The 20,650-nt window shown below is 61.7% G+C and overlaps 2 protein-coding genes across 3 annotated transcripts; one reads left to right on the top strand and one right to left on the bottom strand.

Annotated features, from left to right (window-relative positions):
• The first annotated feature begins 325 nt into the window (after nt 1–325).
• PITPNM1 (phosphatidylinositol transfer protein membrane associated 1) lies at nt 326–13,789 on the top strand. Its single transcript, XM_044259832.1, has 24 exons — nt 326–477; nt 1,440–1,558; nt 3,040–3,254; nt 3,346–3,467; nt 3,675–3,899; nt 5,384–5,710; nt 5,787–5,882; nt 5,965–6,072; nt 6,968–7,029; nt 7,130–7,380; nt 7,694–7,883; nt 7,985–8,092; nt 8,340–8,497; nt 8,584–8,789; nt 9,306–9,476; nt 10,125–10,289; nt 10,513–10,661; nt 10,752–10,862; nt 11,269–11,385; nt 11,555–11,703; nt 11,793–11,942; nt 12,033–12,216; nt 12,505–12,633; nt 13,283–13,789. The coding sequence occupies exons 2-24, from the start codon at nt 1,481–1,483 to the stop codon at nt 13,544–13,546; spliced, it is 3,735 nt and encodes a 1,244-aa protein (XP_044115767.1). The 5' UTR covers nt 326–477; nt 1,440–1,480; the 3' UTR covers nt 13,547–13,789.
• A 597-nt stretch (nt 13,790–14,386) lies between these two features.
• On the bottom strand, nt 14,387–20,569 carry LOC122913191 (aryl hydrocarbon receptor interacting protein). Of its 2 annotated transcripts, none has more exons than XM_044259833.1 (6): nt 20,331–20,568; nt 17,587–17,766; nt 15,987–16,175; nt 15,203–15,379; nt 14,959–15,100; nt 14,387–14,708 (listed from the first exon to the last, which is right to left on the bottom strand). In XM_044259833.1, the coding sequence occupies exons 1-6, from the start codon at nt 20,427–20,429 to the stop codon at nt 14,503–14,505; spliced, it is 993 nt and encodes a 330-aa protein (XP_044115768.1). In that variant the 5' UTR covers nt 20,430–20,568; the 3' UTR covers nt 14,387–14,502. The 2 variants fall into 2 exon arrangements, with proteins under 2 accessions (XP_044115768.1, XP_044115770.1); XM_044259835.1 differs by having other exon boundaries at nt 14,636–14,708; nt 14,967–15,100; nt 20,331–20,569.
• Nucleotides 20,570–20,650: the final 81 nt, after the last annotated feature.

Below are 20,650 nucleotides of genomic sequence, written 5' to 3'. Positions count from 1 at the left end.
GGGCTGGGGAGAATGGGCATGGGGTCCTGCCATATTTCCATGGCCCCCGGGGGGGCTGGGCGAGGGTGGGGAAGGGAACTATGAGAGCTTAGGGGATCCCAAAGAGTAGAGGGAGTAAAAAAGCGTCAGCGATCGGAGAACTGCCTCTTCCCCGGCCGGCTTGGGGAAGGAAGGCGGGGGCCGCCCTCCTCCGCCGCCGCGGGCGGGGCCGCCGGGACCCCGCAGGAGTGGGTAGGGCCAGCCGGGCCCAGGAAAGGGGCGGGGCGGCCGCAGTGACGCGGCGGGCCTCGGGAGGGCCGGCAGGGGCGCCGGCGGGCGGACCCGGAGGAAGGTCGGGGCCATGGGCCCTCGCTGCGCCTCCAGAGGGTCCGGCCACTGCTGGAACCCGAGGCTGGGGCCGGGGGCGCTCCGGGCTCCGACCCACGGCCCGTCCGCCCCCGCCCGTACCGGGTGAGGGGTGCCCGCCCTAAACTAGAGGTGAGCCGGGACGTTGGCGGGCGGGCCAAGAGCACGGCAGGGGACGGGGACGCCGGGGAGCAGAGGGAAGTGGGGACAATGGTGCCTCTCTCCTGTTCGCTGGGTGCGAGGTGGGGAGGTGGAGGGGTGCCCGCAGCGGAACCGGGGCGCAGGTGGGCGGAGCGGGTCTCCCAGGGTGGGGGCCGTGGGATACCCAGTGGAGCCACTCTTCCCTCAGCCCGAAGAGGGGTCAACCCCGGGAAGGATGATGGGGTAGCTGCATAGACGAGTGCCAGGGGTCCAGGAAGGATGCTGGGGAGGGGAAGTCGAGGACTGGGCTGCGGGCCAGGATAGGGAAGGCAGATCTGGGGGTCGGAGGGGTTAGTTATGTGGTCCTGGAAGGTGGGTTCAGATGCGGGGTGGGGGGGGACACTGACAGACGCTCAGAGGAGGGGCGCACGGAACTGCTCTGCGGAGAGACACCCCGGGTGACAAGGTTCTAAATGGATGTCCGGGAGTGGGGGACATGCGACCCCGCCAAGTAGGGGAAACGGGGTGCAGGGGGCGGACCCCCAGGGGTTGGTCGCGGAAGGCGGGCCAGGAAGGAGGCAAACGGTGGCTCCTGGGGGTGGGTCCCCGAGAGATTTGGAGGGGGCTTGGGCCACGGCCGCCGCTGGAGAGGCAAAGGTGGCCCGTTAGCCGGCCGGCCCGCGCCCGCCGTTCCGGGGGGCCCGCGTCAGCGCGCGGTTGCCATGGCGACGGGCGGGCGGGGGACGGGGGCTGCGCGGAAAAGAGGTCAGCGCTCAGCCTCGCTGCGGCTCGCGGTCCCCGGCGGCGCTAGCGGCAGCGCTGGGCTCGCCTCTGCCTCCCCGGTAACGGGCCCAGGCATGGGGTCCCGCGGCCCGAGCCCTCCGGCCCGCGCGCAGGGCTCGGGGCCGCGCGCCGCCGCCCCGCACTGACTGCCGCGCCGTGCCCTGCGCCAGGCGGAGCGGAGGCCGCGCGCGGCCGGCCGAGCACCTTCAGGATGCTCATCAAGGAGTACCACATTCTGCTGCCCATGAGCCTGGATGAGTACCAGGTGGCCCAGCTCTACATGATCCAGGTGAGGGCGGTGGGAAGCAGGAGACCAAGGGGGCCACACTTCATGATGGGGTAGTGGCAGGCACGCGCAGGCCGCACCTGGGACGAGGGGTGGGCCCAGCTCAACCCCCATCAACCCCGCTCTGGGGCTTGCAAGGACTCAGAGCCTAGGGGAGTACAGAGAAATCCCCCTTCCAGTGCAGGGGGTGGGGAGGGGGCGGCTGTGGGGAAAGGGGCAGAAGGGCCTAGCGGTGCCTCCCCATCCCCCAAGTGCTTGGCCCCTGGTTGATGCTCAGCCCACTTCTGATCTCCTTTAATCCTCCTTAGAATCGTAACCCCTTGCGGGAGGGAAAGGAGTGCATGAGCAGGCAAGAATGAGAGGCAGGGAGCCAGGAAGGGCGCCAGGTGGTAGAGAAGCCTGGCAGGGGGTTCTCCAGAGGGTGCACGATCTTTACAACCCCGTGTGGTCAGGGAGATGGGAATGAGGGTCAGACCCCAAAACTGTGACAGAGAGGGGCAGGCAGAGACCCAAGAGGGTGAGGTAGGGGTCCAGGCTTGGGAAGAAGAATGCAGGGAGGCAGGCTCTCGGGGAGGTAAAACGGTTCAGGGCCTCAGGGAGGCCTGTGTTCCCCAGAAATGAGGGTTAGGGTCTCAAGAGGCAAAACGGCCAGGATCTGGCCTCAGAGGGTTGAGTGGGCCGAGTTCAGGCTCCAGAGCTATAAACGGGCAGGAGATGAGTGCTCTTAAGCTACAAGGGGTGTGGCAAGAGCTGGTATTGGGGTCCCAGAGAGGGAGGGGACTGGGGTCAGGTTCTCAGAGAAGTGCAGATCCCCTTTACTGTCCTGGATTCTTCCAGGCCACCCTCCGGGGCCTCCTTGCTGCCCCTGGAGCACAGGAGGCACACTCCCGCCTCAGAAGCTTCTGTTGGCATCCCCCCCGCCTGGACTAGTTCCCCCCAGCACCCATCTGCACCCCACATCTACCTCCCCCACTTCAAGTCATATTACATTCATACTGTCAGATCACGTTATCTTCTCCATGAGGCTCTCCCTGATCATCCTGTCATAATCGTAATCCCAACCCCGTATCCCTGACCCTAGCCGACACTTCCTTCTTCCCATAACATTTACCCCTTCTAACATACCATGTCCTTTGCTTCTGTTAAGTTCCTCTCTGCACTGGGACGGAAGTCCCACAGGACAGGCAGGGATCTTTGGTCCTCAACAGCAGGTCCCAGTTAATGTAATCCCAATATGCCTGGAACAGAGCAGATGCGTGAATGAGTGCCGGGCTGCAGGCCCCATGGAGGACTGGACAGCAGCTGTGATCCTGACCCCTGGGAACTGCAGCGGACCAGGGTCGGGTTTCGGGGAGGTGGAAAGGGTGGGGTTAGGGCTCTGGCACTGTGCAGGGGGCCAGGCTGAGCTGGGGACCGAAGGGAGCTCAGCGGGGGGGGGCTGAGCTGCCCTTTCTGCTCTGCCCGCTCCCCACTCCCTGGTGCAGAAAAAGAGCCGGGAGGAGTCCAGCGGTGAGGGCAGTGGAGTGGAGATCCTGGCCAACCGGCCCTACACCGATGGGCCCGGCGGCAGTGGGCAGTACACACACAAGGTGTACCACGTGGGCTCCCACATCCCAGGCTGGTTCCGGGCACTGCTGCCCAAGGCTGCCCTGCAAGTGGAAGAGGAATCCTGGAATGCCTATCCTTACACCCGAACACGGTGAGTCGGGGGGAGGGCGGGCCTGGAGTGACAAGAAGGAGAGCAGCCCTGGTGGGCACAGTAATGACCATCACCCCTGCCCTGTGCCCAGGTACACCTGCCCCTTTGTGGAGAAATTCTCCATTGAAATAGAGACATATTACCTGCCTGATGGTGGGCAGCAGCCCAATGTCTTCAACCTGAGCGGAGCCGAGAGGAGACAGCGCATCCTGGGTGAGGCCCCGGGCCAGTGGGGGGGATGCCGAAGCCCCTCTCAGGCCACCTGCCGCTCAGTGGGCAGCCCCGGACCAGTCCTAGGCTCTCTCCTGGCCTCGGCTTCCTGGCCATGGAAGGCTGCCCTCCCCATCCCAGGGCAGGGAAGGTGGGGAAAGGGCTGGTCTGACCCAGTGGCCCTGGAACTGCCCCCCCCCGCCCCCGCAGACACCATAGACATCGTGCGGGATGCAGTGGCCCCAGGAGAGTACAAAGCAGAAGAGGACCCTCGGCTGTATCGCTCGGCCAAGACCGGCCGAGGACCGCTGGCTGATGACTGGGCGCGCACAGCGGCCCAAACAGGGCCCCTCATGTGTGCCTATAAGCTGTGCAAGGTTGAGTTCCGCTACTGGGGCATGCAGGCCAAGATCGAGCAGTTCATCCACGATGTTGGTGAGCACCCCGCTGTAGGAGGCTCCCTTGACCCAGCACGCACCAGACCCCCACCCTCCCGTGTTTGAGCCAGGAATGTTCCCAGGCTACTGGGGACGCAGAAACAAAAAGGCATCATTTCCATCCGATATTGCACTGAAACAGAGGGGAGCAGCCCAGCCCGGCTGGGGTTCAGGGGAGGCCTGGCCTTGAGGCATAGGTAAGAGTCAGGAGGGCAAGAAGCTGGGGACATGATCTCTGAGGTCCACGCGGGCTCTGACATTCAGAGAGGCCGCTTTTTATCCCTTAAGCTTCTAGGGTTGTCCAATGTTCTGTGGATCAAGGGAGACTTAGAAACTGTCAAAAGGGTCAGCAGCCCTAACCAGCAATACACACAAGTACAGCCTAAGCCTGGGGCTCTGCCATCATTCTTGGGGTCCCTCCCACTCCCAGCTCCCATGGCCCCATGCTCAGGCCCTGGATCCAGGAGTCCTGTTTCTAACCCTACAGTGCCTGCAGCTCAGCCCCGCCCTATACCCCCGCTCTGACAGTGGACCGACTGCTGGTAGGGAAATCCTCAGATGGGGTATCCAGGGGTCTGAGCTCCATGGGACCTCCAGTGAGCCACTTCAGGTCTCTGCACCTTAGTTCTCCCTTCTGTGAGCGAGCAGGAGGCGGGGCCAGGCATTAAGAACAGGCATTGAGAACCTTCCACGACTTGGGAGGGGCCTGGCTAATCACTTAATCCTGCCAGGATTTCTTTAACCCCCATGACACCCCTGCAAGGTAAGAACCACTAGTCCCATTTTACAAACCAGATGAGGAAATTTAGCTTAGAGAATAGTAGAGGCTCCATGGTAGAGGCTTGCATTGGTAAAAATACCAGAAAGCACAAATAAGAAAATGAAATCACCCACATGGAACCGCTAGTAAGATTCTGATCGATTTCCTTCCAGAAGTTTCTAATTATAATCCAACCATTATTAGTTTATCTCCTAGGTATTGAAGTTTCTAACTTTATTCCTCTGCTTCAGATGAAAATATCCCAGAATGGGTATCATCTTTCGCTACTTCATTAAGTGCCAACACTTCCATTAACTATTAACACCTTCATTAACTATCAACAATTTCATTAACTGTTAATGCCTAATTGTCAACTCCTCTGAAGAAGTCAGCAGGCAGCTAGTGAGAAAGGCAGCGAGAAGCCTTGGTCCCAGCTTCCCAGGTGGTCGGCATCGGGTTTGTGCTCAGAGTTGGGGTGTCCAGAGGGATAAAAGAGGCAGGGATGGAGGGAGGGAGGTGGAGCCAGAAGACCAATGCCCCAGTTTCTATTCCCATCTCCCGGAGGGCCCTCACCCTGCCCTACTTTATGGCTCCGGGTGGGTGGTGTGCCCAGGGCAACCATCACCAGTGCAGAGGCCTGGGCTTGTGGCTACCCCGTGGCAGCGGCAGGGAAACTCAGACTCGGGGGGAGGGCTATGGTTCTGATGCCTGGGCACTTGCAGGTCTGCGACGGGTGATGCTACGGGCCCACCGCCAGGCCTGGTGCTGGCAGGATGAATGGACAGAGCTGAGCATGGCTGACATCCGGGCGCTGGAGGAAGAGACCGCCCGCATGCTGGCACAGCGCATGGCCAAGTGCAACTCAAGCAGTGAGGGGCCGGAGGCCCAGGCCCCGGGGAAGCCTAGTGTTGAGGCCCGGGCTGCGGCCAGCCATGCTGGCACCCCCGACGGGCCTGAAGCACCCTCCGGCCCCGACGCCTCACCTGATGCCAGTTTCGGCAAGCAGTGGTCCTCCTCCTCCCGTTCCTCCTACTCCTCCCAGCACGGAGGTGAGGCTGGGGCCCAGAGGTGGGAAGGAGCCACCTTCAGGCCGGACACCCAGGCTGAGGGGATATGGCCCTGCAGGGGGCGTGTCTCCCCAGAGCTTGTCTGAGTGGCGCATGCAGAACATCGCCCGGGACTCCGAGAACAGCTCCGAGGACGAGTTCTTTGATGCCCATGGTCAGCACCACAGCCCTGCCGGGGGTGAGGGTGTCCCTGAGCGGCTCCCACTGCCCCGTGACACAGCCCCTTGTCCTTTCAGAGGGCTTCTCGGACAGTGATGAGGTCTTCCCCAAGGAGATGACCAAGTGGAACTCCAATGACTTCATCGACGCCTTCGCCTCCCCCGTGGAGGCCGAGGGGACACCAGGTAAAGACTGCCGGCCACCAGCACCCTGTATGCCTTGGACGCTCAGAGAGCCACGCGGTCTTAAGCTTAACGGGGTCCTGAATCGAAAGTCAGTCCAGAGAGGGTGCTCATAGTGACGGAGGAGGGGTGGATAGATGGATGGTTAGACTGTATTCCAAGTTCAGACAGAGCCCAAAACGTGAAGAAATTAATCTGGAGTCCAGGAAGGCTTCACGTGGGAGGTGATGTCTAAGCGGGACTTTTTTTTTTTTTTTAAGATTTTATTTATTTGACAGAGAGAGAGACAGCGAGAGAGAAGGAGCACAAGCAGGGGGAGTGGGAGAGGGAGAAGCAGGCTTCCCGCCCAGCAGGGAGCCTGATGCAGGGCTGGAACTTCGAACCCTGGGATCATGACCTAAGCTAAAGGCAGACGCCTAGCAACTAGGCCCCCCAGGCACCCTGTCTAGGTGGGATTTGGAAGAACTGGACTAGCTCTGTCTAACAGAACTTTCTGCAATGATGGAAATGTTCTAGCTACTGGCCACATGTGGTTTCTAAGTACTTGAAATGTGGCTAGTGAGACCGAGGCGCAAAATTTGGTACCGTATTGCATTTTAATTTATTTCACTTTAAATAGGCAGACGTGGCTGGTGGCTACTGTATGGGACAGGGCAGGATTAGAAGGAATTTTCCAGGCAAACAAGCACTGTGGGGAGAGGAATCCCTGAGAGTAGCAGGACCAGCATGTGCAAAGGCCCAGAAATGTGAAACGACCCATGAGAGCCTGATGAGGGAGGACAGAGGAAGATGGGGGGGTTGCTTGGGCAGACAGCAAAGCAGGGGTATATGGAGTGCCAGATGAAGAGAACCCCGCAGGCTCCTCAGCCTCCTTCCCTCGCTTCCCCATGTCCTACAGACCCTGGAACGGAGGCCACCAAAGACACTGGGGATGGGGCCCGAGCACCCAGGGACTCAGAGGTGAGTTTGGCCAGCTACCCCACATCTGCAGTTCTGCCCCTCCCTGCCCACCAGGCAGGCTACTGGTCTGACACCCCCGGCACCCCACTGTGCCCCACAGGGCCCAGACGGAGCCGGGGAGCTGGGGGCCGAGGCATGCGCAGTCCACGCCCTCTTCCTCATCCTGCACAGCGGCAACATCCTGGACTCGGGCCCCGGAGATGCCAACTCTAAGCAGGCAGACGTGCAGACCCTGAGCCTGGCCTTTGAGGCTGTCACACGAGTCCACTTCCCTGAGGCCTTGGGCCACGTGGCACTGCGTCTGGTGCCCTGCCCGCCCATCTGCGCTGCTGCCTATGCCCTTGTCTCCAAGTACTGGTCAGGGGTTGAAGGGTGGGGGACAGCCAGGGTCTCCAAGGTGCAGATCGCATGGGGCTCCCGGGACCAAAGAGGGCCCACGAGGAAAGGGGGAGGAGGCCAGGAAGCCGACCACTGGGCCCGTCGCCCACCCAGCCCAACTCCAGTTTCTAGTCAATGGTTCCATCACAAGGGCCCCTTGGGTGCTGTTGCTTCCCACAAAGGCTCCCCACAGTGCTAGGACTTGCCACCAGGCCAAGGGGATTTGGAGGGGGGCAGTGGAGGGGCTAGAGGCCCTCCCACCCACCCACCACCCCTCCTCCCACAGCCTGAGCCCCTACAGCCACGACGGCGACAGCCTGTCCCGCTCCCAGGACCACATTCCACTGGCTGCGCTGCCACTGCTGGCCACCTCGTCCTCCCGATACCAGGGCGCTGTGGCCACTGTCATCGCCCGCACCAACCAGGCCTATGCTGCCTTCCTGCGCTCAGCTGAGGGGGCTGGCTTCTGCGGGCAGGTCAGGCCTTAGGGATGTCCCTGGGAAGCTTGCTGCTGGGGCCCCCCCATCCGCCGGCCTCTGCTGCAGCCCCTCCTGAGGGCGCCACTCTCCCCGCGCAGGTGGTGCTGATTGGAGACGGCGTCGGCGGGATCCTGGGCTTTGACGCCCTCTGCCACAGTGCCAGCGTGGGCACGGGGAGCCGGGGCAGCAGCCGCCGTGGGAGCATGGTCAGTGGGGCCGAGCCCTGCCTGCTCGGGAGGCGGGGGTCTCGCCAGCTCTAGGTCTCTGTCCCCTGCAAAATGACTTCTCTTCAGGCGGCCCCCCTGCTGCCTTGTGCTGTCCCCTCTTGGGCTCTGCCCCGAGTTCTTTCCTGGAGGCCCTGTCCAACCCCCAAGCCTCTCTCCTCACTTCCAAATCAGAGAAATTGAATCGTCTCCAACCCTAAGGATATTTCTGTCCCCTATTTTTGTCTAGACCAATGAGCTGCTCTCCCCGGAGGTCGGCCCAGTGCGGGACCCCCTGGCAGATGGGGTGGAAGGGCTGGGCCGGGCCAGCCCAGAACCCTCAGTCCTGCCTGCCCAGCGCACCCCCAGTGACATGACCAGTCCTGAGCCCGAGGGCCCTCAGAACAGGTGACACGTCTGTGCCATAACCCACACCCTGGGCTCGTGCTGGGCTGTGGAGGCAGTGGCACTGAGCACCCCTCCCCCCGCCCCAGCCTGCAGGCAGCCCCCCCAACCACCTCCTCTGGGGACCCCAGGCGGGCAAGCACAGCCTCCTGCCCACCTGCTGCCACTTCTGAGGCTCCCGATGGCCCCACCAGCGCTGCCCGCCTTGACTTCAAGGTCTCCGGCTTCTTCCTCTTTGGCTCCCCGCTGGGCCTGGTGCTGGCTTTGCGCAAAACCGTGATGCCCACCGTGGAGGGTGAGCCCTCGCCTCGGGCTGGGGGTGGGAGCCGCACCTTCTCCTCCATCTGCCTCCCCCCCAGCTCTTTTGTCCCCCGTGAGATGCTGGCAGTACTGCCACACCCCCACTGTACCAACTAAGATGCTGGCTAGAGAAGGGGAACCTGAGGCAGAGAAAGGAGGGACTTGCCAAGGCCAAGTTTCCCGAAGTGTACCAGGAGGAACTCAAGCCCATACACGATGCTCCACTTGAGAAGGGCTCTGACAGGCAGGGGAAATACGTCATCCCAAATCACGTCAGCAGGTGCTCCTTCGGCAGCACATATACCAAATCACGTCAGCAGATAAAGGGTCTGATCTCTTCTTAGCCGAGACACCTGTGTCACTTTCCCGGGACCCTGGTAACCTCCCGGGGAGTGCAGTTTGGAAAGTGCTGGCTCTGGGTCACATAGCCCATCAGGTGCTGCGTCCCACACCCCCTGCCTCCCAGTATGCCCAGCTGAACCTCCTCCTTCCTTCATCTTCTGGGTTCCAGTGGCCCAGATGCGCCCGGCCTGTGAGCAGATCTACAACCTCTTCCACGCGGCCGACCCCTGCGCCTCCCGCCTTGAGCCGCTGCTGGCCCCCAAGTTCCAAGCTATCGCCCCACTGGCCGTGCCCCGCTACCAGAAGTTCCCCCTGGGAGATGGCTCATCCCTGCTGTTGGGTATGCCCCCGGCCAAGATAAAGGGGAGAACGGGGGGCAGCAACCGGGAGGGATGGGAATGGGCTCCCCTCCCCCAAGAAGACAGGAGCTGTTTCCTCCATCACTGACGAGCTCTCATGTCACCAATCCCCAGACCACAGAGGCCCTTTGTGAGGTCTGGATCCCCTAGACCCTCTGACATTCTCTGCCAAGGAGCCGGGGGCAGTAGGGACGGCTGGGCTAGAGAGAGGAGCCGGTGGCGCTGGGGAGCTAGTGTCGGGGAGCGGCTGCAATGAGGGGGACTGCCGGATCTGCGTGGAGGGGCGCACAGCTTATCCATATACACTTGTGTTCATGTATCATTGTGGGTCACGTACCCATATGCATGCGAGTGGTTACCCATGAGCCCCCACGAGACGAATGGGCTTGTGTCGGAGTGGTGGAAGCAGACGTTCTGAAAGGAATACAAATGGGCTGTCAGCGGGAGCTAAGAGGAGGCCAGGCCCCCACTCTTCATTTCCACCCAATTGTGGGGCACTTCAGCCTCAGCCAAGACCTGACTGGGGAGGGCTGGAGTGTGGGGGGCCCAGCTGCCTTGGAAGCCCTAGGTGGGAAGACAGGAGGGCAGCCCGGCTCGGACCGCGGCTCAGGTCGGCCCGTCTCCCCCAGCTGACACTCTGCAGACACACTCAGGCCTCTTTCTGGAAGAGCTGGAGATGCTGGTGCCCTCAACACCCACCTCCGCCAGCGGTGCCTTCTGGAAGGGCAGTGAGTTAGGCTCCGATCCACCGGCCCAGCCAGCTGCCCCCAGCACCACCAGTGAGGTGGTTAAGAGTAAGTTAACCAGCCACCCTGCCGCAGGGGTGGCACTTCTACCTCCCGACGCCCAGCTGAAAACACCCTTGCCCTGGGATGAGAGGGCCCTAGCACCCAACCTTGGACTTGGCAAAGAGCAGGCTTGGCAGGAAGGAGGGAGGAAAGAGCACGCCGGGGGGCCAGACACGTGGGCACGAGGTGGGAGGCCACCCCTGACTCAGTGCCCAACGTGGCCGTGCAGTCCTCGAACGCTGGTGGGGGTCGAAGCGGATTGACTACTCACTCTACTGCCCCGAGGCGCTCACCGCCTTCCCCACCGTCACGCTGCCCCACCTCTTCCACGCCAGCTACTGGGAGTCGGCTGATGTGGTGGCCTTCATCCTGCGCCAGGTGGGCTCGCGGATACGGGGTGGGAGATGAGAACTGGACCAGGGGAGGCGCAGCCCCAGGTTCCCTGTTCACGCGGCCCCACGTGCACAGGTGATCGAGAAGGAGCAGCCGCAGCTGACGGAATGCGAGGAGCCGTCCATCTACAGCCCGGCCTTCCCCAGGGAGAAGTGGCAGCGCAAACGCACGCAGGTCAAGATCCGGGTATGTGCCCTGCCCCTCGTGTCCTGAGGGGCCAGACCCCGCCGTCTCTCCCCAACATCCCCGCCCAGCACCTTCCCGGGTGCCGCCCCACCCCCTGTAGTCCTGGCCCCGCCTCCTCGAGCCTCAGCCCCGCCCCTGGAGACTGGGAATCTCCTCCCCTTTCTTCGGGAATTGGGACATCCGATCTCCGCTCTCCTACCCAACCTTACTTACCCTCTGAATCCCGCCCTGTCACGGCTCCGTCCCCTGGGAGCCGCAGTTTACACGCACCCCCGACCTCAGGTCGGGTGGGAAAAGCACCCACCACTTGGGCCTCGCCCCTGCCTGGGCGCGGGTCCCCCACAACAGCTCCTCCGGCATCCCTGTCCGGGCTGGGCTGCGGGCTCACGCCGTCTCCTCCCGCCAGAATGTCACTTCGAACCACCGGGCAAGCGACACGGTCGTGTGCGAGGGCCGCCCCCAGGTGCTGAACGGACGCTTCATGTACGGGCCCCTGGACGTGGTGACGCTCACGGGAGAGAAGGTCAGGACACGGCGGCCTGGGCCCCGGGTGCACGTGCGCCTGTCGAGCCGACCTCGCCCACAGGGAACTCTTGGTCCCTCCACCCCCGACGACAGCCCGCCCAGACCCTCCTCCGCTCAGGGTCCGGGGGTGCGTGGGGTTGAGGCCCACGGGCTGCTCTCCCCATCAGGTGGACGTCTACATCATGACGCAGCCACTGTCAGGCAAGTGGATCCACTTCGGCACTGAGGTCACGAACAGCTCCGGCCGCCTCACCTTCCCGGTGCCCCTCGAGCGCGCACTGGGCATCGGCGTCTACCCGGTGCGCATGGTGGTCAGGTGAGCGCCGGGCGGGCCGGGCTTCCGCGGGCTGGGGCTCTGCCGAGCCTCGCCCGCCCCATGCCGCTCACCCCATACGTGGGCCACAGGGGCGACCACACGTACGCCGAGTGCTGCCTGACCGTGGTGGCCCGCGGCACCGAGGCCGTGGTCTTCAGCATTGACGGCTCCTTCACTGCCAGCGTCTCCATCATGGGCAGTGACCCGAAGGTGCGCGCCGGCGCCGTGGACGTGGTCAGGTAGGAGCAGCCCCCCACCCCGCCCCCACGCTGGCTGCGGTGACCAGCCGCACCCCCGCCGGTGGAGCTGACCTCCATCCCATCCTGCAGGCACTGGCAGGACGCCGGCTACCTGATCGTCTATGTAACCGGCCGGCCCGATATGCAGAAGCACCGCGTGGTGGCCTGGCTGTCGCAGCACAACTTTCCTCACGGCGTTGTCTCCTTCTGTGATGGCCTCACCCACGACCCACTGCGCCAAAAGGCGATGTTTCTGCAGAGCCTGGTGCAGGAGGTGAGGCTGGGAAAGGGAAGGGGGAAGGGAGGGTCCGGCTCCGCCCCCTCCCTGGGCAATAGGATTTGCAGAAGCCCACCCGGTCCCACCCCCAACTGCCCGGGACCCTAACTGGCTGGAGAGGGCCCTATGGCCCGGCCTCCTAGTGGTCTGAGAAGCCCCCAGTCAGGGGCCTGGTGATGGGACCCTGTGGCCCCGCCTCCATCCGACCAGTCCCACCCTCAATACCCTCTAACTCGGACGCCTGGCGGATGCTCCAGGATGGCTGACTGGCCTCTCCCAACACAGGTGGAACTGAACATTGTAGCTGGCTATGGGTCCCCCAAAGATGTGGCCGTGTATGCGGCACTGGGCCTGCCCCCGAGCCAGACCTACATCGTGGGCCGCGCGGTGCGGAAGCTGCAAGCTCAGTGCCAGGTGAGGGCCCAGGGAAGGCCGGGACTGGGCGGCCGACGGGCAGCAGAGTCCGGGTCCCAGGCCACCAGGACCACCTGTGCTATGAGGGGACCACTCTAAAAGAGCCAGCTGGCCTCAGGGGACTGGGCTCCTCCTAGGATAGGGACGTGAACAGCTTGGAGCTGCAGGGCAGGCCAGGATGGACAACAGAGGTGGAGTGTGCCCAAGACCTTGAGCGCCGGTTCCCTCCGGCTTGGCCCTGGGCATGGACCTTGAGCTTTGTGAGCCCCAATTTCCTGTCTGTAGAACGGAAGTGCTGGACTGGCACCAAGCTCCCCAGCTCTCAGGGACATCACAAAACATGCACTCCACTTTGCTGGGAACAAAGCAAGCGCTTACTGAACGTCAGCTGCTGTTCTTTCCCGCCAAGACCTCAGGAAACTGAAGGCCAGAGAGGCGCAGAGCGAGGAGGAAAGCCAGGGCGCTCTGGCTGCCAATCTGGGGTTCCAGCTGCTGAGAGGAGGCTCCGGGTCTGACTGTGCCCGGCCTAGAATGCTGCCGGCACTGCCCCTGGAGCCTGCGTGGGGTGGGGGTGGGGGGTCCACAGGCAAGGGGTGCATGTGAGCCTGAGACCAGCCATGCCCTCATCCCTGCCCACTTCTGCCCACAGTTCCTGTCAGATGGCTACGTAGCCCACCTGGGCCAGCTGGAGGCAGGCTCCCACCCTCACGCCCCCACGGGACCCTCCAGGGCCGCCCTGGCCAAGAGCAGCTACGGCGGGGCTGCCCCCGTGGACTTCCTGCGCAAGCAGAGCCAGTTGCTTCGCTCCAGGGGCCCCAGCCAGGTGGAGCGCGAGGGCCCGGGGACACCGCCCACCACCCTGGCCAGAGGCAAGGCCCGGAGCATCAGCCTCAAGTTGGACAGCGAAGAGTGAGGTCCGCACTCGGATGGCCCTGAGTTATTTATTCATGGACGCAAGGGGCCCAGGTGGCACGTGCCAGGGATTGGGGGGCCCTCGGCCCCCCCAACCCCACAAACTGCATCTTTCTCTGCCCCTCAGTGTTACTTCCCTTTCATGTCGGGGGCACCTAGCCTCGGTGGGGGAGGAGGGAGCGGCAAGGGCCCGGAGGCTTTTCCAGCGTGTGTAAATCTATGGAAATAAACCACCTGTAACCCACTGACCGCTCACCTGCCCGGCACCGCAGCGCAGCCGAGCCCAGGTTCCAGTTTGATGGGGACACCGAAGGGCCCAAAGGGGCCAGGATGTGCCCAGGGTCATAGAATAGGTTAGGGACAAGGCCAGGTTGGGTGCCCAGGCCTTGGAGGTCTTCTGGAGGATTCTGTCCTCCCTTCTACCAGAGGCCTCCTCCTGAATAGTCAGGCCACTGCACCCCACCCTCCCGCCCTGGGTCAGCCCTTCAGTTCACAGGAACCCAGACAGCTTCTGGCTGACACCTCTGCCTCCAGAAGCAGAGACCACGGGACCAGAGGCTGGAGGGGAGCTATGCTAGGGGACCCTCCCGGCTGTGCCTCTGTCTCCCCCTGAAGACTGAAGGCCCCGAGGCACTTGGGCCCCGGCCAGCAGAAAACACTTCCTTTGAGACAGAGATCCTTCTCCTCATCTCTGTTGGGGACACAGAGGCCCAGAGAGGTCTTGGAGCTGGTAAATGGGAAGCTTGGATCAGAACCCTAAGCCTCTGCCTCCCCAAACCACCTGAGTACCAGGAAATGCAAGGTGATCAGCCCGGTTCCCCCAATGGATCAGCTCAGCAGGTCCAGGAAGAGATAAATACGGCCTTTATATACAGGGAAGCGGGATGCAGCGGGGGCAGGGGGGCCAGTGGCAGCAGCAGCGCGGCAGGCAGGCCAGGCAGGGCCGGCCAGGCCCTATCAGTGGGAGAAAATGCCCCGGAAGCGAGCCTTGTCCTCTTCGTCCTTCTGCCGGATCCGTGCCTCCAGGGCCCGCAGCTCCCGGCCCACGATAGGCGCCAGGGCGGGGTCCAGCTCCAGCACCTTGGCAAAGTCAGCCTGGGCCTCCTGGGCGTTCCACACGGCCGCGTGCGCCTTGCCCCTCTTGAAGTAGGCCTTGACGTTGTCTGCAGGGGTACCGGCGGGCAGCAGGCATGCAAAGGCGCAAAGGCATGAGGGCGGGGGGTGGGGGGACAAGCCAGCCGCCCGGCCTCACTTCTGGCACTGCCCCCCACTCCCAGGTCAGACCCCTCCCAACATGACGATGCCAACCACACCCTGAGCCCCACACCACCATCCCTCCACATCACTGGCATCACGGAGCCCACAGCACCGCCCGGGTGGAGGACGTGTGCTCGGGCTGGCACCGGCGCTCACCGTCGTACTTGTTGAGGATGGACGAGCAGTGGTCTAGCACCTCGTAGTACTCCTGGGCCACCAGCTTGCACTGACAGTAGTTGAGGAGCAGTGGGGTGATCTGCTGGTCCAGCTGGATCCAGTCAGGGGATCCAGGCTGCTCCTGGGGACACAGGGGCAGGGAGAGGGCAGAAGCCGCTTAGGGCTGGGTCCCTAGGCTCCCCCCCGCCCCACCAGCCCCCCCACTCCCGCCTCCGGGCCGCACCTTCATCTGCAGGTTCTTGAGGCAGGCGATGGCGTCGTAGTACTTGGCAGCGGCCTCCTTCACGTGGCCCTCCCGGTACAGCTTGTTGCCCTCCTGGTGGATGACCGGCACCGCCTTCGCCTTCTCCTCATCCGTCATGGCCCAGGGGTCCTGCTGGTATGTGCCGGGGCTCTCCACCTGCCAGAATGCGACCCCTCGTCAGGGGGCACCTCAGCTTCTCAGCCCTTGGGCCCCGGACACCAGGAGCAGAACCACTAGTTCATTCCCTGATGACTCAACAAACGTTTACGTAGCACCTCCTACGTGCCCAGCACCACGCCAGCTTCCCACACGAGAGCCATAAACATGGTGGCAAAAGCCCGCCCTCACAGAGACCTCCGGAGGCAGGGGAGCCCCAGAGGCAGGACCCTCGGGGACTGCCGGAGTCCCGCCAGGCCTTCTTTTTTTTTTATTTTATTTTTTTTTAGATTTTTTTTTTTTATTTATTTATTTGACAGACAGAGATCACAAGTAGCAGAGAGGCAGGCAGAGAGAGAGGAGGAAGCAGGCTCCCTGCAGAGCAGAGAGCCCGATGCGGGCCTCGATCCCAGGACCCTGGGATCATGACCTGAGCCGAAAGCAGAGGCTTTAACCCACTGAGCCACCCAGGCGCCCCCGCCAGGCTTTCTTGTACCCGCCTGTCCCGACCTCCCCGCCCAGCAGTCCGTCCACGGAGCCCACAGCCCTGGGCAGGCAGGCAGGGCCTGTTTCTGCCGTGAGGCCCCCAGGCTCAACAGCCTCTCACCTTGAGCATCTCAATGTCGAAGACGAGAGGCCGGGGGTCCTGCTGCAGGGCGTCCAGGTCGGCGTGGCCTAGCGAGTTGTGCTCGTGCATCTGGGCGATGCCACAGCAGTGTCGCTGGCCCTCCAGGGGGTCCTTGCCTGCCGCGATGTTGCGCAAACTCTTGGCCACCAGCGGGTACAGGACCACGTGCTGCGGAAAGGCGAGTGGGTTGCCTGGTTGCCACGTCCAAGAGGGCCCAGCCCCGGGCCCCATCACCATCTGGGAAAGGACACTGAAGCCCAGAGAGGGCCAGCAACTGGCTCAGGCCCTGTCCCGTCAACACACAGGAGGGCTTTTCCCTCAGGAATCCTCTGGCATCCCAGCCTTCTGCTCTGGAGAAGTCCCCAGCTCCTGCCACACTTTCTGGCCACCCAACCAAGCACCCCTGCCACGGCCGACACGAACACGCCCTGTCACAGTCAAGCCAGCTTCCCGGCCGTTCCAAGCTCAGTGGACTCGTCCTCCTCCTCCCCGACGGTAGCCCACAAGCTGGACTTCTCACCATCACTGAGGTCCCTCCCTCCACATTCTGTTCTCGGCGTCTCTTCCTTCTCTCCTGCCCCAGCCCATCCCATTCGGGGCCTATCTCAGGTCTGGGCCCAAGGTAGCAACTCAAAGCCCTTGGCAGGGACCTCCAGGCATAGAGGACCTAGCCTTTGACCTTCCACTAGGAGTAACTGCTCAGATGGTGGAAACCAGACTGCCCCCACCCTGGTCCAAGCAGCTCCGCTCACTGCCCCTACTGTCTATATGGGGGCAGATTCCTAGAATAGGAATCTCGCCAGCAAACATGTCCTAAGTCTTGGTGCCGAGTGTTTTGAGCTAAAGGTAAACAGGTCCAGTCCCTGCTCTGCAGTAGCTGAGACCCAGGTAGATCTTGCCATACAGGGCATGAGGGGTTAGAGGACCAGAGGAGGGTTTCAAGCCAACCACCAGCAGTCAGGGAGGACTTCCTGGAGGTTGTGACCCTAGGAATTCACTCCGAAGTATGAGGGAAGATCTTGGCCAAGAAGGGGATGGAAAGGGGGCACTTGGGTAGTTCAGTCATTAAGCGTCTCCCTTCGACTCAGGTCATGATCCCACAGTCCTGGGATTGAGCCTCGCATCGGGCTCTCTGCTTGGTGGGAAGCCTGCTTCTCCCTCTCCCACTCCCCCTGCTTATGTTCCCTCTCTCGCTGTCTCGATCTATGCCAAATAAATAAATACAATTAATTTTTTTTAAAAAAGAAGAAGAAAAAGGGAATGGAAAGGAAAAGCAGGGAGGTGAGTGGGAGGGGAAAATTGGTATGAGTCAGACCCTGCAGAGCCACGTGAGAGTCTGACAGTCACTAGGGTCCAGAGAGGATTAAAGATGCAGTTGTGCGGTCATTTGCATTTGAGAACCAGTCCCCTGGCTGCCATCTGGCTCATTAAGAGGAGAAGGCAGAAGAGGCCAGGACGCCAAGGTCCTGTTGGTGTCACACCCTGGAGGGAGTTGGTGGCAGCCTAGCTAGGGCACAGGCCCCGGGATGGAGAAGAGGGAACGGCAGGACAGACACCATAGGCAGTGGACGCCAGGTACCTTGACATCACAGCAGAACTGGGCGATCTCCCCCTCACGCATGGTGCACACGATGGTCTCCCACACAGGCAGCTTGAACTTCTTACCAATGATGAGTTCCATGGGCTTGCCACGCACCCGGCTGTCGTCCAGCACGGTGCCCTCCTTGTCGCTGTGCAGAGTCCGGTAGTGGAACGTGGCCTGCAGGCCACATGTGGGATAAGACAAGGGCACAAGCTCTCACCAAGGCCCCAAGAACAAGCCTGGCTCCAAATGTGCAGACAGCACAGGCCGCAGGACTTGCCCAAGGGTCACCACCTGACCTCTACCCCACTGCCCAGGGGCAGAAACTAAGTCACAGAGAGGGAAGTGAGGGGCCCAAGTCACACGGATAGGGGGTGGACAGGCTGGGCTCCCAAGCACTCTGGCACCAAATGTTCTTTCAACAAATATTTACTGAGCACATATTATGAGCCTGAGCTCTGTGCTAGACACAGCAGTAAACAAAGACAAAAGTCCCCACGCCTACGGAGTTCACGTGGAACTTCTAGAGGAAGGAGATGAAGCCAAAACAAAACAGTGCACTGTGGACAGTGGAGCTAGGGGCTGTGGATCAGAAAACAAAATGCAGCCGAGTAAGATAGGCCACATTATACACAGGAGGTGGGCACTCCCTGAGGAGGCAATGTTTAGGCAGCAATCTGAAGACAGGAAGAGAGACAGCACGCCAGACAGAGGCTAGGCTAGGACACTGGTGTGGGCCTTCTAGGCCAAGAGAACAGCAGGGGATGGTGTGGTGTGTTCAAGAGGCATCAAGGCCAGTGTGAAAGAAGCAGAGTGAATGGGGTGAGGGGGGCACTGCGGGGTCACCGGAGTCAAGGGGACAGATCCCGCAGGGCCTGGAGGCTGTGGTGAGGGCATCATGTTTTTCCTCTGGGTGGCTCCATACACAGGAGGGACAGGATCTGACCTGGGTTCCACTGCTGCCAAGATGAGAGAACAGGTTCCAGGGGGGTGAGGGCAGATGCAGGAAGGCGAGACCTGTAGGCCTGCGGGGGACAACAGAGGCCTGAACCAGGACAGCAATGGGAGAAACCGTGTGAAATGGTCAGATCCTGGGTGCATTCCCAAGACGTGAGAGAACAGAGGGGCCATGGAGACTGGGAAGGATTTGGCCTGAGCAATCAGAAGGCCAAAGGTGCTCTTCACCGAGATGGGGAAGGACTGGGTACAGCAAGTCAAGTCTGAGAGCCAACCAGAAATCCAAGGGGTGACGGTGAGTTGGGAGCTGGATATCAGGTTTAAGAAAGAGGTGCAGACAGAAATACACCTGGGGGAGTAGTCCAGGCATGGAGGGTTTTTTAGGGATGAGCCTGGGGAGAGCATCTGCCGGTGAGTGCAGAGAGAAGAGATCTGAAGACTGAACCCTTGCCAGGATATAGGTAGAGAAGCCCAAGCTCTTGCCCACCACACCAGGCCGCAGCCCTGGACTCTGGACTCTGTTTCCAAATCAGTACAGTGGAGGCCCCCATAGTACCCATCCTGCATCTCCTGCACCGCGGGGATCAAAGGAAATAAACCTGTGTGGTATTGAGCACAGGGCACACTGTGAGCCCTCAGTCTACGCTGGGGATTGTTATTTGGTATTACCTGTCCCTCATTTTGGGGGCCACTGTTCTCCTATCTTCACTATCTTTATGATGTCTCTCCTTATGCGGTCTGTTCCATCCAGGATCTCCTTTGCCAGGACCTTCTTCAAGGCCATCAAACCCCACCCCCAGCTCCTGGGGGCATGCACACAACCACACTTCTTCTCTCCACACTGAAAAGATCCCGATGGCCAGAACGATGCAGCTTCCCTCTGCCTCTCAGGGCACTCGCACTGGGCCAGCCTAGGATCTTTACCTGCCCGACCTTGGTAGCTCAAAGACAATGCATTCACTCACAGCCGCTCTGGCTTTTGGTGTCCCAGTCTAGGCCAGGATCTCGGGTCATTCGTTCAATATGCATGTTCTGTGTGACTGCTCTGCTGGACCCAGGGGCTGCCCCTGGGAAGCTCCTGACTCTACAGACAAGTGGCAACTGGAAAAGGCCCTCCAGGAGAAGGGAACTGCATGAGCAGAAACAGGGAAGCCTGGAGATGTAGGAGGCGGGGGCTGGAGAGGCCTGGGTAGACAAGGGAGGAAGGTGGTGGGGTCTTTGATTTCCCAGCCCATATCTGTCCTGCGCAACATCACCGAGCGCAGTCCAAACCCCTGCCAACGAGTTCGTCTGGCAGACCTGACCTCTGGAAATGGGTTTGCGCACTCCGGGGCCTCACCTTCCCCATCTAACAACGGGAGCCGCTCTAAGTGTTTTCAGAAGGCTATCCCATGTATAAAAGAACTTGAACCCTGCAACCCAGAGGCCCCAGGGCCTCCTCCCCCGTCCCGGAGGACCTCCCAGGTCCCAGGTCTCCAGCCCTAGGTCTCCTCCAGCGCCCGGTCTGTGCAAACACTGAAGCCAAACCCCCTCAACCTTCGGAGGATGACTGACGGCTTCCCAGACCAATGCGGCGACACGGCCAAGCCACGGGGCGAGGCAGACACAGCTAAATTCACCCCCTACTTATATTCAGACCAACCAGCGTCGAGCTCAGCATGTGAGCAGTAGAGTCACCGACCGCTGCTATCTGGGCATGCGCAACCTCTCGCCTAAGGCCTCCTCCCGCCTCGCATGCGCACCGCGCCGCAGAAGGGTTGGGGAGTGGGGGGCTACGTACGAACCTTGGTTCCATCCTGAAAGTCGGGGAGCTCTCCTCGGCCCTCCTGTATCACACGCTTTTGGATCCCGTCCTCCCGGAGTCTTGCGACGATATCCGCCATCCTTCTTCCCCGCTGCTCTCTTTCGGTAACTTCCGGACTCCTTCGGCAGCTTCCGGACCTGCTTCGGCAACTTCTAGCGCTTCGGCAACTTCCGAGATGGCGCCATTTTGGCTGAGGGCAGACGCCAAAAAGGGACGAAACGTAGAGGTGGCCTGTGATTGGTTGTCTGCGCAGCGGCAGAGCGCGCGGGTGTGACCAGGGGCGGGTCTGACCTGGGAGTT

Source organism: Neovison vison, chromosome 7 (assembly GCF_020171115.1).
Source record: "Neovison vison isolate M4711 chromosome 7, ASM_NN_V1, whole genome shotgun sequence".
Classification (NCBI taxonomy): domain Eukaryota; kingdom Metazoa; phylum Chordata; class Mammalia; order Carnivora; family Mustelidae; genus Neogale; species Neogale vison.
This window is presented reverse-complemented; position numbering and strand designations above follow the sequence as displayed.

Excerpts from the sequence above, each read along its gene's own strand:
- LOC122913191 (XM_044259833.1), bottom strand. The coding sequence starts at position 20,429 with ATGGCGGATATCGTCGCAAGACTCCGGGAGGACGGGATCCAAAAGCGT. Across the intron at positions 15,380-15,986 it reads TCGACATTGAGATGCTCAAG|GTGGAGAGCCCCGGCACATA; the intron begins GTGAGAGGCTGT and ends GCATTCTGGCAG. Across the intron at positions 15,101-15,202 it reads TCAAGAACCTGCAGATGAAG|GAGCAGCCTGGATCCCCTGA; the intron begins GTGCGGCCCGGA and ends CTGTGTCCCCAG.
- PITPNM1 (XM_044259832.1), top strand. The coding sequence starts at position 1,481 with ATGCTCATCAAGGAGTACCACATTCTGCTGCCCATGAGCCTGGATGAG. Across the intron at positions 3,468-3,674 it reads GAGGAGACAGCGCATCCTGG|ACACCATAGACATCGTGCGG; the intron begins GTGAGGCCCCGG and ends CCGCCCCCGCAG. Across the intron at positions 10,290-10,512 it reads CACCAGTGAGGTGGTTAAGA|TCCTCGAACGCTGGTGGGGG; the intron begins GTAAGTTAACCA and ends GTGGCCGTGCAG.